General features: G+C 37.7%; 1 protein-coding gene and 1 long non-coding RNA gene across 17 annotated transcripts in view; one reads left to right on the forward strand and one right to left on the reverse strand.

Annotated features, from left to right (window-relative positions):
* The window catches only part of LOC136258878 (uncharacterized), a 30,627-nt gene extending 20,155 nt beyond the window's left edge, over positions 1–10,472 (forward strand). For all 15 annotated transcript variants that reach the window (XR_010703061.1, XR_010703067.1, XR_010703062.1 and 12 more), the window contains one exon: positions 10,163–10,472. This is a non-coding gene — a long non-coding RNA (uncharacterized lncRNA). The remainder of the gene's footprint in view (positions 1–10,162) is intronic.
* Positions 10,473–10,782: 310 nt separating this feature from the next.
* LOC136258866 (uncharacterized) lies at positions 10,783–13,896 on the reverse strand. 2 transcript variants are annotated; one of them, XM_066052217.1, is made up of 8 exons: positions 13,642–13,896; positions 13,342–13,579; positions 12,964–13,281; positions 12,067–12,231; positions 11,855–12,016; positions 11,776–11,799; positions 11,102–11,719; positions 10,783–11,045 (listed from the first exon to the last, which is right to left on the reverse strand). In XM_066052217.1, the coding sequence occupies exons 1-8, from the start codon at positions 13,702–13,704 to the stop codon at positions 10,978–10,980; spliced, it is 1,656 nt and encodes a 551-aa protein (XP_065908289.1). In that variant the 5' UTR covers positions 13,705–13,896; the 3' UTR covers positions 10,783–10,977. The 2 variants fall into 2 exon arrangements, with proteins under 2 accessions (XP_065908289.1, XP_065908288.1); XM_066052216.1 differs by having other exon boundaries at positions 13,342–13,590; positions 13,642–13,895.
* Positions 13,897–14,168: the final 272 nt, after the last annotated feature.

The raw sequence follows: 14,168 nt of genomic DNA on the forward strand, positions 1-14,168 counted from the left end.
GTTACAAATGTCATGTCAACAGCAGTTGATGGTTATTAGAGTTACACTGTAGTACAAACTCCTACACTTTGTTATAGTCCCAGTATTAAACCATAACTACACCAAAATACCTCCACAAGGAGTGACAATACTTGTGCAACTGGTTTCTTGTTAGTATCCACGGTAATGAAGCTTTGGTGGGATAAAACAGCATCCAAATGTTATAAAACCAAACTAAGCTATTTGTCTCAGCCCTACTAATTACGTACCTTTCCCATTTGTGATCAATATTAATTGTGTACGTATTTGTTCAAGGGAAATACCTATATTTAGTTATATTGAGGTATTATCTTTAAAATATTCCAATTTTTTTGGCAATATTTCATCATCTTGTAACTGGCAGTAGTGTTTACTTTTTTGATGTTAGATGGGATCCATTGTCAACAAGTTACGGGGTCATTCTCTACCAGTGCTGGCATTGTGTTTGCCCCTTGATAACTTATATAGACCTATGGCTAGTATGAATTTCGTTATTTCATTTGTAAGCTTGAATGCAATTCCTTGTATACATCAAGTGGATGTTGAGAAGATACACATGTAAATCAAAGTGTGAAGCTAACATGATAATGTATAAGATATTTAGAATAGTCACACTTCATTTCATCAGGAAATTTAGTGATTTCAGATGTGTACATATCTAATAGTAGAGTTATGAATAACTTTTGAAGTCTGTATAGTTGATATAGTTGATGCTAATGAGGTATTTATTTCAATATTTAGTATAGGTAATCACACACATTTGAGTGCAATTAGGGAATAATTGTACGAAAATGCGTGTGATTGCCTACTAATCACATAGTGACCACCCTTCGTGGTTTGTAGTACACATCTATCCTGTTCTATGTGGCCATTAACTTCTACCAGGTGATTGCATCATCCTTCTTTGTATTACATCATTTGTTGTTGCACTTAAAAGGCTTCACGTGTCAGCAATTCTGATTGGATACTCAAAATGACTACATATGTTGCACTTAATAGGCTTCTATTGTCAGTTTATTTGATTGGCTATTCATTATATTACTTTCTTGTTGCACTTAAAAGGCTTCTGTTTTTATTGGCTACTTTACAGTGCAATTACAGAAACAAGGCCATGCGATTTGGGATTAATTGCACTCCTACTATTGGGACTAATGTATGGCAAATTAAATCACTATGTGATTACTTTAGTAATGATGTTATACTGCATGTGGCTTCAGATGAATATTGTAACTTTCTTGTGAGTACCTTTGTGAGGTTTCTGTAATGGTACAATGAATTCTAGCTGCTTGATCACTTCATTATATAGCACATACTATGGCTAAGTCTGCTGACATATACCATATTTGCTACTATAACTTTCAGCAAAAAAAACCTTGCGATTACTACAGTGTATGTGAAGGTGGCTACTATCTGAGGACAACTACTGACTATGGGCTTATGTGGCAGCAGCCTGTGGTGTTTATACGGTTTCATGAGTGACTGACCCTCAATACTATCATTCATTTTAACTTCTCTCAAAAATGTTATTTCCTTGCTCCTTTGCCCAGTTTCTGCTTCAAAACGTTTCTTATCAACACTTGCATTAGTATATTCGAATACAAGCCGCAGCTCTTATGACAATAATTCTAGACTATGTAGTGCCTACTATCTGGGGGCAGCTATTATACAAGCCACGGCTATTCAACAGTCAAATACGGTGTATTTTTTTCTGTGACTGATATGTGCATGCTATAACTAATGTGTACGTTATACTCCCTTCATGTATCACCCATTACTCGAGAAAAAAATTCCCATAGAGTCTAATATCACAGCACTCAGCTGGCAACTGAATAGTTCATTTGAATCTGTATATGTGACCGAATTTTGGAAAACTGTCGGTATACGCACAATAGTACTTTTGTAATAAAACGCATTTAAAAACTATGGGTAAAAAATGTAAGCTCCTGAAAAAAATTTATGCAAGTATTTATCACCTCACTGGTAGGAAAATTAAGCCTCCAATGGATAATCCTGGGCATCATCGTGTTCGCCTGTTCATAGGAAGTAAAAAAAATATTTGTTTCATCTCCATACACGAAAGGATTTCAAAGTTACAGACATTTGTTTACGTTGCGGTGACGAAAGAATTTACCGACGATCGTTTTTCAGTGAATTTTCCTTCTTTCTCGAACACAGAAGCATGCCCGGGGGGGGAAACTATACCTTGGTGGATGCACAAATTCATGACGAACACAATGAGCGAAGATTCAATTCCATACGCCATTGTATCAGTGAGTTATGATGGTTTATGTAAGTGCCTGTAGATTCTTTTCTTGATAGCTTCTGTACATATCAAATAATTTGCTCGTCCAGCTGTCTAGTGCTGTATTTCCAACGCTGCTTAACTTCTGAATCTGAAACTTAGCTAGTCTATTCCTCTGTCCCTGTAGAAAACAAATAACAAATAAAATGCATTTTATGTGGATATCAATGGTTTTCTAAAATTAGGTCACATATACTCACAACTGAATGGTGTATGGAATGCATTTGTACAGGCCCTTGAAGCATATGGCTGTGGTATTGTAACTAAGTTAAGTGTTCAGTAGTTGAGAAAGTAAAGTCCTTTACATCACAGACCAGTTATGTCACAAATACAGTCAACCTGATATTCTTGTAAGCATTATGTGTGTTTTGTTGAAAATGAACTTGTTTATCAAAGTTAATTGCAATTCTCTTTGTTCTTCTAACCACATGTCTCTAATTGAATAGCCCTTGAGTTACATTACTGCAACTATGGCATATTGTGCAGATATACTAGTGGGCATTTAATCCCTAGTTCAGTTATGCATGGGCATCTGAAGTACATTGTAGAAAATAGATGTCCACCGGTATTGTCTGCAGTTGTACAGAGGAGGTACGACACGCACACGTGAGTACATATGTTTTGTACAGAGAGGCTATTTTATGAGGCTATTGATGTAAAATACATGCCGATCGAACCCTTTTCTGATGCTTAATGCAGCGGTGCAATCAACCCCATTCAACCCCAATGGTTTAGTTTTAATGTACACAGCCAATTGGAGATGTCGTCACATGATCAATAACTGACCAAACAAAATAGAGCCAAGCAGCAAATTGAGAAGAGAAAACTGTTGTAAATTAACTGCACAAGTGTCTAAGTAGTTTAGCAGTTTATCAAAACTCATCTACGCATAAATTTCTGTGATTTTAAATTACTATGAACTCCTTTCAATAGTGCTTAATTTGTGTTGTACCTCCTCTGGAAGGTGTAGGTGACCTTCCTTGTTTTGTTACTTTTTATTTCTTTGATCCTTAAAATTCCTAATTTTTTCTTGCACTTGTTTAAGATATCAACGTATAAGTGTATGTTCATTTTTTTAAAATGATATTTTAGAACAAACTATATAAGCTCAGCAATGTGTGTACAATACATACAACATAAATGTTATTAGTGGCAGCAGACATTTCAATGGCATGGACCTGTTGCAATAAATTGGCAGATAGAGTGTCCCATATTGTTAAAATTGCAGCATGCCAAATTTTGAAGAAACTATCCAAAGATTTGAAGTGATAGGATCGTGCAGTTTAAGTGCCCGGGCATAAATCAGTTAAGTGAGACGATCTCCTAGTGACAGTTATAACAAATTGAGGAAGAAACGACTGTAAATCACCACAACCACCACCATCCAATAATCGACATGTGAGACCAATCGCTGCAGCATGCTGGCGTGATTCCAGGGATGGAAAGGTGCTATGACAAATACTGACGGCTTGATGCTGATGAGCATCCAGATGCTCCAAGTGACTTCTGGCAGCACCAAAATACTACTGCCTGACAAAAAACCAAATTGTTCAGAAGGAATAAAAAGCGGGATATGTTTCTTCAGTTAGGGCAATAAAACTTGTTTAAAAACACCAGACAGGAACTACAGGGCAATAGTTTGCAGGATCAGTATGCAAGCCATGCTTATTAGTAGGTGTGATACAACTAATCTTCCAAGAAGATGGAAAAATGGATGTACGTCACATCTTCCAAAATAAGGCTGTCAATGGGCCACTCACAATTTTCTTAAGATTCTGGGGCTGATACCATTATCTCCTTATTAGGGTCAAGATGTGTGAAAACACAATGGACTGTAGACTTCTTAACTCTAAAGTGACATAACACATCAGAAGGATGGTCCAGGTAAGCTTCAGGAGTAGCTTAATTGATACAAGTAGATAACTTAGCAGCAAAATGATCCGATGAAGATGGAACAGAAAAATGTTTCCTGGAGGCAGTGCTTGACAAACTCTTGGTTAGGGCCCACTGCCGATCAGAAGGATCTATTGAGTATTTAAACAATTCACTGATCTAAACAAGATCATTGGAGTTCAGAGTGTCTAGTGTGTTGTAGTCATTACAACTAAACTGTGATGATTTTGTCCAGCTTGCTAAACATGTGATAGTTAATTTCATGCAAATGCTTCCAGATTTACTCTGTGGATGGTCATTGATTCTTAATTACAATTCTTACTGAATTGCAAAATGAAATACATGAAATCCTTAAAGCGATGGTTGGCAAGCAGAGTTTAACAGTTTGTAGTACAGCTGGTACCATTAGTTGTATTGTGTTGGGGTGGCTAAAATAGGCTTGTGTCTTTGTGAGGGTTTGGGGACACATATGACATGGATAGAATACTGAGGTGGTGGGGTTGAACACCTGAACTATGAGATCATGTGATGTTTGATGATCAACTTGTGGTATTAACCACTGAGCCAATTGTGTGTGTTGTTTATATTTGGCCTCCATAGTGACAGTTCTCCAACAATAACAAAACCTGTTATCCTGTTACTGAAAACCTTACTGTATGGGAAAGAGACCTAATCCAAATTATAACTGTATCATCATTGAGACATGTTACTAGGGGTGTATAGTCTGTGATGACTTGGTAGTTCTACTGGCCAATAACAATTTTTTCGTTGTGCATACTTAGTCAAATTTTTATTGTAAATGTTAAACAAATATCAAGCGGTAATGTTTCTAATTATCATAGTAATGGCATTCATCATTTGGTAAGGGAAAACATTATTGTGGCTAAAGAGTTTACAAAGTTTTATAGCAAAGTAATGAATAACAGTTGATTCAATATGTAGTGCTGTACTTAGCAAAAAGCAGCACTTGGCTGTGTGGTTGATAAGTTGTCAAGTAAGCAAGTTTCATCTACATAAGTCAACTTGTTTTACAGTTGTTCCTCATTTTCTCTTTGACCTAGTTTTCTATGTGTGCAAGGAAGACTGCTTTCTTCAGGAATTGAGTTGGTTGGCCAACTAGTGACGTAACACCTGCTATTAGCTTGTATTAATACATAAGCATATTTTGATGCAAATGAGGATATATTGATGTTATACCATGTAGGCATGTACGAAATTTTTTTACACAAAGATAAAGCCAATTATGGTACCCTTCCTGTAGCCACAAGAGATGGTTAGTTTTGTGAGGTTTGTGTGATTGATTCAATGAATCCTTATCAGACAAGTAGGCCCTGGTGGTTGTGGCTGTTGCACACAGACACACACACAGACACAGACACAGACACACACACACACACACACACACACACACACACACACACACACACACACACACACACACACACACCTTGTAATTGCATCCTTCAATGTCAATTGAATGACTTGCACGCGTGCGCACACCACACACACACACACTACGCACACATGCACAGAAAAAGAATTATAGCAAACACAAAATTTTTATTTGATGCACCCATGGAGTCTTATGTCACAGCACTCAGCTGCCAAGTGAAGACCTCCACAGACTCATAACTAGGCCCTTGAAGTATAATTTAATTTGATACGGTGTATTGTAACTAAGTTAGGTGTTCCAGTATAGTTATTATGGTGAAATCCCTGTACATCACAGGCCAGTGATGTCACCAATACAGTCAACCTGATATTCCTGAATTTCCTATTAAACAAATAGCAAGAAACAATTTCTAATTACATTGCTATGTGTTTTGTTGACAATGAAATTTGCTTATATTTTATTTAGCTTCCTTGTTCTAGCCATGTATCAGCAGCAAATTGTGTCAGTGAAGGCACCTCGGAGAGGGTCATGGTTATGATGAACTGAGTCTTAAGAGAATCATCACAATAATCATTAGTGTTATATAACATAATTTTTTAGTTTATAGTTGTAACGGGAGCACAAGTGATTTGCCTGATATGTATGCCAAAAGCCCGAGGGCTGAGCACATACATATAGGTAAATCACAAGTGCCCATGTTGTAGATAATATGTAACACTTCCATTTCAGTCTGATAGCCTTGATGCCAACATGAGTGTAACAACTGGATTTGTTTTATATGCATGCCTGAAAGATTCTGTTATAGTTAGGCAGCAAGTAACGTTGTAGCTACGATTGTTATAATAAATAGACGAGTCCTACAATATCACAGAAAGTCAAGTAGGGTAAATTTTCTGGGAATTTACAAGTGTTTTAATGCTTTCACATTGTTTAAAGACTAATCACAACATATACTGAAGACCTAAAGGGGTACTCTTCGTTACAGAGTGGTTAACTCATGCCGTCCGTAATGTGGGTGTGTCTGCATTCAAAAACGTGCTGAAATGCTTGTGGATGCACTGTAAGACCAGCTCTCACCTTTAAGTAACATTTTTCCAACTTGTAGAACAGCAAGTATACTGAATCGCCTTCATTTGAATACTTCTTGTGACAACATTTCAATTTGAGGTAATCATCACGTGAGCATTATAATTTATTCCCACAATCGATTTCAGTCTGAACTTGTATAAAACAAATGGAGGGTGGTACCACTACCTCATCTACATCAAGGCCATGCCTGCCTTTGATGTGAGGCATGAAAGTGTTACATTTATTATTGTAAGACACTAGAAAGTATCTGCACGAAAAATATTACATGCTAGAAGAGATGTGTCACCATAGCCACTTGCCCTGTTGTATACACAACTTTAAATGCTACATCAGTAAATTAGTAGGAGTAATCGTTATGCCATGAATAACTTTGAAAGATATCCAAAAATTCAATAAAGTATGTGCATATGGTAAATTCACTAAATTCTTATCTACAAAATTGCTACCAAGCACATTATTGCATGGGTATGCTTATAATAAGCTTAATGTCAGCCTACAGTGAGTTGCATGTTAATCCAACTTGTAGTTGGCCTAGAGACCACAGCATGACTTGAATGGTATCATGCATCGTGTATGCCCAAATTTGATCACTTTTTTGTTGCAGAAGTTGAATTTCTTGTCTGGTTGGCACTGTTCCACCCAGGCATTTGATTGTACTTGTAGAGTAGGCCCTGACTGCTAGGCTGTCTAAATGCAGAGGGTAACTACATCCCCAAAAGTTGTGGGGGGAGTTTGCAGTTTGTGTGATCTATTGGAATATCACTTAGTCACTACTACTTTGAAATCAATGTGTCAGTCTGAAAATTCCTGAGGCTTGCACCACTAACAATTGTATTCCTCCGCTAGCAGCTGTGCTATCAACCACATTAGAACACTACTCAGCCATTTAGATTGTGGCTTAATTTGGTATTCAGCTGCTACTATCATAACTGCAGAGTCAGTTTGGCTGCATACATCTGCCTATCTCAATTACGTTGCAAGAAAATGTCAACTTGATGGCCATGTTGTTTTATCAATGTTATGTCTCTATACAGTATAATTATTATGTCTTGTAATGTTTAATGTAATTGAAGTGCCCAATTGCTGTTACACTGATTATTGTTGTTAGTATCTGACATTCAACAATAATGGTCCTCAATTGGCATAACAAACTATTTTATGTGTTTCTTTGTCAAACTGGAAATTAGACAACTGTGTTGTGTTATAGGTATTGGTAGGTCATTTCCTTCCTTTCTCCTACTGTAAACAATTGTTTACTGCACTGTTTGCACCTTAAAATGCTGACACCTATGGTCCTGTTTGTACCATTGCACCTGTCCATAGTCTCATTAATATTTGTGATAATCTCTATAACCAAAATGAATAAAGGAACTCAGTTTAGCCTTGTGGTCCCAGGTTCCATCATACGGTTCATGGATTATAGTTTTGGTAAAACTTTAAGTATAGTAGATGTGTGTGGCTTGTCACATGACCTGACAAGGAGGGGCTACAATTGGTGGGTAGTGTTCCCACCATCATAACAGAAACCTTACAACCAATACTGACATGGCACAACATGTGTTTACCACACAGACACACTACTAATCAAACTACTCCACTGTACTAAACTGGTAGCCACAATAAAGAGCTGATTGGCTACCACAGCATGTATGCCAACTAGTACATTGTAATACAATATGCAATTAATTCATATCAACTAATTTGGTCTTCATGATAATCTGTCAGGATGTGTCACCATGACAAAGTCAAGCCATGACAGCTGGTTTATCCCTCCTGGAGGAGACTGAGTGTGGCGCTCAACTAGACATTCGGTGGCCTGCAGTTTGAATCCTGGGGTAGGAGAGATTTTTTTCTTTTCTTTGGCTCTTTTCTGTTTCACCTTATTGGAGCTGTAGGTTAAGTAATGTTTAAGTCTCTAGTTCCAGTTTGTTAGGTTAGGTAATCCAAAGGCCACAGCACATGTTGCTGTCAGACATTCAGTGCTGCACTGTAAAGCTCTAATAACAATAACAGTTCAGGTTCTAGAACATTCTGGAACAATCTAGCTGGAGTTCATTCCAAATAAGGTGGCCTGATGGATACTGCTATTATAACAGTAAACAAGTTAATATGGATTCCTGTGGTACTATAGTTAATTCCCTTGTGTGGTATAAAGGCCATGTGGCATGTGTTCCAGGATGTACTGTTTACAATTTTCATTCCAATAATTCTAGATAATTGCTATCTGTATAAACAGAAACTTATGCAGTTGTGTTGATTGGAGAAGAAATGTATCATATACACAGCTTTAATACCTACATTCACAAATCATAATCCAGAGACTTGGCAATATGTAAACTGAGGACTCCATGCACAGTACTATACCAACTGGTCCCAAAAACATCCATATTAGGCACATGCCTACTGCGTAGCTCTATTGAAGAGACGCTATATTATACCTTGTTTGTAATTGTTTTTCTACTAAGGGTATAACACACGTAGGCAGATGCCATTATTGTAATAACAATACAACTATACATGTGGGAGTTAGTCATGAAAGATCATGGCAACTGCTAGCGTTAGTTGTTGTGCAAGTGTTGAGCAATGTGCTGAGCTAGTAGTGTCAATATGGAAGACCTATAAACTATCATCGCTATAATAGGTAACAGGGTTGGCTTCTTCTCTTGGTTCTGAGTCCCAAACAATAGGTATTGCTTTATTCTTTATTATTACAAGTACACAAAAAAATTAGATTTTTCAACTAGAGTAGGGACCATAGCACATCGATAAAAAGTACTGAAACAAGCTGGAGTAGTGCATGATATTAAATCACAGTAAAACAATAAGAAGTGTTATATCCCTAGTGCATTTCCACTATGGTACCTTGAGCACAGTAGGGATACAACACTTCTTATTGTATTACTGTGATTTAATATCGTGCACTACTACTGGATCTTATGTGCATCATAACTGCCATGTTAAATGCTTTATAAATTAATTTACATGATGGTCATTAATTTTCCTATCCCATAATGGTCAACAGATACGCATAGAGCAACTGTACTTGCAATATGCAAGTACTAACTTATCAGGCTACACAATTTTCAATAGTTCCGTATAGATATGCAGCATATGCCTCAATCAACTCAATTTTATTGTGTAGTACGTATGTTAAAATAATAACCTGTGAACAAGCAAAAAGCATTACATATAGTGCGATGCTTCTGATTCATGATGAAAGATCACAAAATAATGTGATCAAAAGTTAAGATTGACACTGTGTATATGTAGAGAATTGCTAAGTGCAGTCAATGGAATGTGTTTACTACAAAACTCAGGCCTATCCCACAATATTGCAAAACACTTCAACAATGAAGTCACCATTGTCATGTGTTGGTTGTGATGTAAAATGACATGATAATTAAACATGATTGATTAGCATCACTTTAGTGATTAAGTGTGTTTTATTATGTCTTTGTGATGTGCAGTTGTAGGGACTGAAGCTCAACTCTACCTGGCTACTTTACATGGTGTCTCACTACCTGACAAGCATTGACAGCAAGTGGTAAACATTACAGATTAGTTAACATGTAATTATCACCTAGAGACCACAAATTGAACTTGCATCATGCAACTGGTGAGAATATAACAAGAGATCTCTAGTACACACTACACTACACACACTACACTACACACACAAGTATAATAAGTGTATATGTATGAGTTAACACTGCCAGATCATTTTGGGATATGTTGTATATAAGGCAAGCAGTGTATGAATGTCTTTGTTAGTATAGATCAATTTACTGTTAATGCATGGATTATAATAGATTACACTGCTGACAATCCAGCTGGTGTGACCACTGAGAACCAACCTACTAACCAATATAATAACCATTACCATGCACCATTAAATATTGTGTAACTGGATACTGTATTGGGACACTCCCTGTGAAAATCCCTTGATCTATAATTACAAATGTGATAAGGTGTTTGTTCTATACCTACTCCGTGACCAGTTATGCATGTATGTACTTGGTCCATTCTCAACTCCTCAGTACCCCTATGTACATTGCTAGTGAAGCAGGAAGTCTAGCCAATCACCAATAGGATTTCTATATACAGTTTGTAAACAAAAAGGAAATCATTGTGTTCGCATATACTTACACCAGCTAGTATACATCTGTACAAGGTACTATATACATATAGATATGTTAACTGTGATGATACGATAAACCTGCATGATCATTATAAATGCTGGTTGGAGGTTTTAAAAGGTTATCAAAAAAGTAGTTTTTGTGCATTATGCACTCTGATGTGATTGTTGTTGTAAGTCCTGCAGTTTTGATTCTAGACACTGGAGATTATTTACTACAGAGGTAAAACATTGCTAACAGCGTAGCTTCACATTGTTTAGTACAACTTACATTCTGCATGACCTTGTGTTATCTGGAGGTCTTGTTTCTCTAATATCTGAACTTGATTTTCTTCAGTTCTCCTTTGACTTTCTACTATCTGAGTTTGCTTTACTTCAAGGTTATTTAGATTTTCCAATATTTGAGTATGACATTCCAACACCTGCGTTTGATTTGCTACAATCTTTGCTTTTATCTGCTCTTGATCTTCTAACAGTCCATCAATCTGTCGTTTGCTAGAGTTTACTGAAGATGATCTGCTGGACTTCTTCTCCTGGATATCTAATAAGTGATCTCGTACTGTTCTCAAAACAACATCATCAGACAAATTATCACACAATATCCTAAGAACCATTTCATGAGTTTGATCATTGTTATTGCGAGTGTTTGTTAAATAAACAATTTTCTTCCACTTCTTGTATGATGATCTACTAAGCACTTTCTGCAGTCTATTTGCCTCACATCCACATGTAGTCCAAATCGCACCATTATCAAGCCGCTCTATGATTGCATCTGTTGATGGATTATTCGGTAAGTCTTCTTCAGTTACAATATCACCAAATTCACTCAGAAGGTTCCCCTTCAGAGACTTGATGGGACATGAGTCTGTAGCACATGTATGGACCATCACTGTAACAAGACCATGCATTGTTTCCTGATTCAACTACTGCCAGGTTGATACTTACTTTTAAGTAGTTCCATAGTTGGCACTGTATATGTAGCCAATAGTACATTCAAAGCAACACACCACACATCAGTGCTTACTTGATGGGTTTCCATCCTCTTCACTTTTCCTGCGTACGCAGTTGTTATGTTGTTTTCTCAACCAATAGAAATAGAAAATAATTATCAAAACTATGAAAAGGATCACTGGTATAACAACTACCAGCACTATAAGTACTATTTCACCATCCGACACACTGTCACCTAACAAGACAAACCAGTTGGTGAAGACTTTGATGTGAGGAATAGCAAACCTGCTGGGCTGGCGATAGGGGTAGCATCAGGCAATGTCATACTTGATGATGGTGTTGGCGATGAAGGAGGTGATGACATGGACAGTGTAACTATTGCTGATTCAGGAGGTGGCATGGATGAGAGTGACTCTATAATAGTGGCCGACGGAGTAATAGTCCCTCTTACTGTAATGAATATGACACCATAGTGACTGTGGCATGCCAACAGTATTGTACTACTCAGTGTGCAGATCCCTTGCATACACTTATTTTCAATTTATCAGTGTATTATACACAACTAACATTACACCTCAAGTGAAGAAGCATAGGTAAGACATGTGCTAGAATTCTTCAGTGGATAAACATTCTGAGTGAAGGAATGGTGTAATGATCATCCAGGCAGAACCATGCAGGGTGACAATTACATGATGCCTATTGTACTGTTTGACTGCTGAAGAATCCTAGCACTGCTTGTCTTACTTATTTAGACAATGGACCGTGTGACTGGAATTTCATCAGGAAAACATTTCATTATAGGAAAACCCACAAAGTTTGTGGCTAACTATCTTACCCAGTAAGATAGGTCTCTTATACCAGAATAAAACCATGCATACTGTACAAATATCAAAGTAATTCATGCCATTCATGCATTGTTATAAATTATATGGCTGTGAATGTAGGCAACAGTTGGCCCTGAAAAGTTTAAGCCCAGCTTGGTGGCTGTCGCCTTGAATTGTTGAGCTGTACATATTGTCAATGTGTTATGCACCTCAAAAGCCAAAGTAACATTATAGTTCTTGTATGCATATAATGCACCAATCAAGACAGTAGGCTGTGCATGAACGTGCCCTGTGTACAAAACCACAGTGAGTGTCGATGCATACCCCTCCCACATGACAGTATAATAGAGGATCTTACCATGGAGTGTGACATTTCCTAGTGTATTCCCATCATTGGTCCTGAAGGGAACAACAATGCCATCATGAGCAAGTGTCAACGGAAAGAATAAGTACTGAAAGTAGCGGTTGGCACTCTGGGATCCATTACACAGAAATGAACTGGAACATGTGACGTGGGTACCACTACTACAAATTGCTGAATCAACAATATTGCCAACACTGCCAACAGCTTGAGCAACAATCTTCACTTTATCTCCTTCTACTAAGTCACTGGCATTTTCTCTCTCCTCACCATTCACCTCAATTATGACGTCCCGGTACGGATTTCTTCCATCAACTATAGAGGGCGTGGCACATATATACTTAACCACCGTGGCGTACAACAATAAACACTTACAGACAATAATTGTCATGGAAGTGAACCGAGAATCTTGATAACAGTTGAACTGTTCCTTGCCAGGCTGCAAATCCGCAACGGTCATAAATAAGCCCATGTCGGAAAGGCATATTCCGGAATTGTTTTGCATGGGAAGCTCGAGGGTGTATCTTCCCCCAACACACCCTTGTACGTTGTAGCGAAGTGGATACGTCCTGTCTTTGTCGACACACAGGATGTTTTCAGTCACGGTAGAATCCTGTAAGGGAACTATTAAGGGGCTTTAATCGCAGCTCATAACACTGGACGTCACTAAGTTACCTTCGCTACAACGAGTCGATCCACATGAAGACTCTTCTGGACTACAGCTACGATATTCTCCATCGATCTGTTGACTACAGCTTAATGACACCATCGTCAAGAGAACAGTAAACGGTATAGCTCGAGGTAAGCGGGCTGTTCTGTTTCCCCTAGACATCATAATAATTATAGGCTATGCTAAAAAGCTTTACCCACTTAAGAAAAACGTAAAACAAGTGTATTTATGAAGTCAAACACAGCAGTGTTATATTAGTATTATTTGCTGCGCTGTCATAATCGGCTCCATTACGTCACTCCTTAGAGGGCCGCCGCATATAGAGAAACTTACAAATTCGTTGAAGTTTAACCCGCCAATTGACTCAGATTAGCTACAAATTGAGGATTCGCCAAAATTTATTTCGTCAAACGCGGCTGTTCGCCAAAGTTTACCCCCGCCAAAGTTTCCCTCATTGAAATACTCTAATAGAGCAGTCACCACATGTACCACTGTTTAGTTGCCTTAGTATGAAAACTTGCACTATTCCATG

The sequence above is a fragment of the Dysidea avara genome, chromosome 6 (genome assembly GCF_963678975.1).
Source record: "Dysidea avara chromosome 6, odDysAvar1.4, whole genome shotgun sequence".
Lineage (NCBI taxonomy): Eukaryota > Metazoa > Porifera > Demospongiae > Dictyoceratida > Dysideidae > Dysidea > Dysidea avara.

What these genes read in the sequence shown, in the direction of transcription:
- LOC136258866 (XM_066052216.1), bottom strand. Translation starts at nt 13,801, where the DNA reads ATGATGTCTAGGGGAAACAGAACAGCCCGCTTACCTCGAGCTATACCG. An exon ending in ATCGACTCGTTGTAGCGAAG is followed by an intron (nt 13,591 to 13,641) that starts GTAACTTAGTGA and finishes GCCCCTTAATAG; the next exon opens with TTCCCTTACAGGATTCTACC. An exon ending in CCCTATCGCCAGCCCAGCAG is followed by an intron (nt 12,017 to 12,066) that starts GTTTGCTATTCC and finishes TTGTCTTGTTAG; the next exon opens with GTGACAGTGTGTCGGATGGT.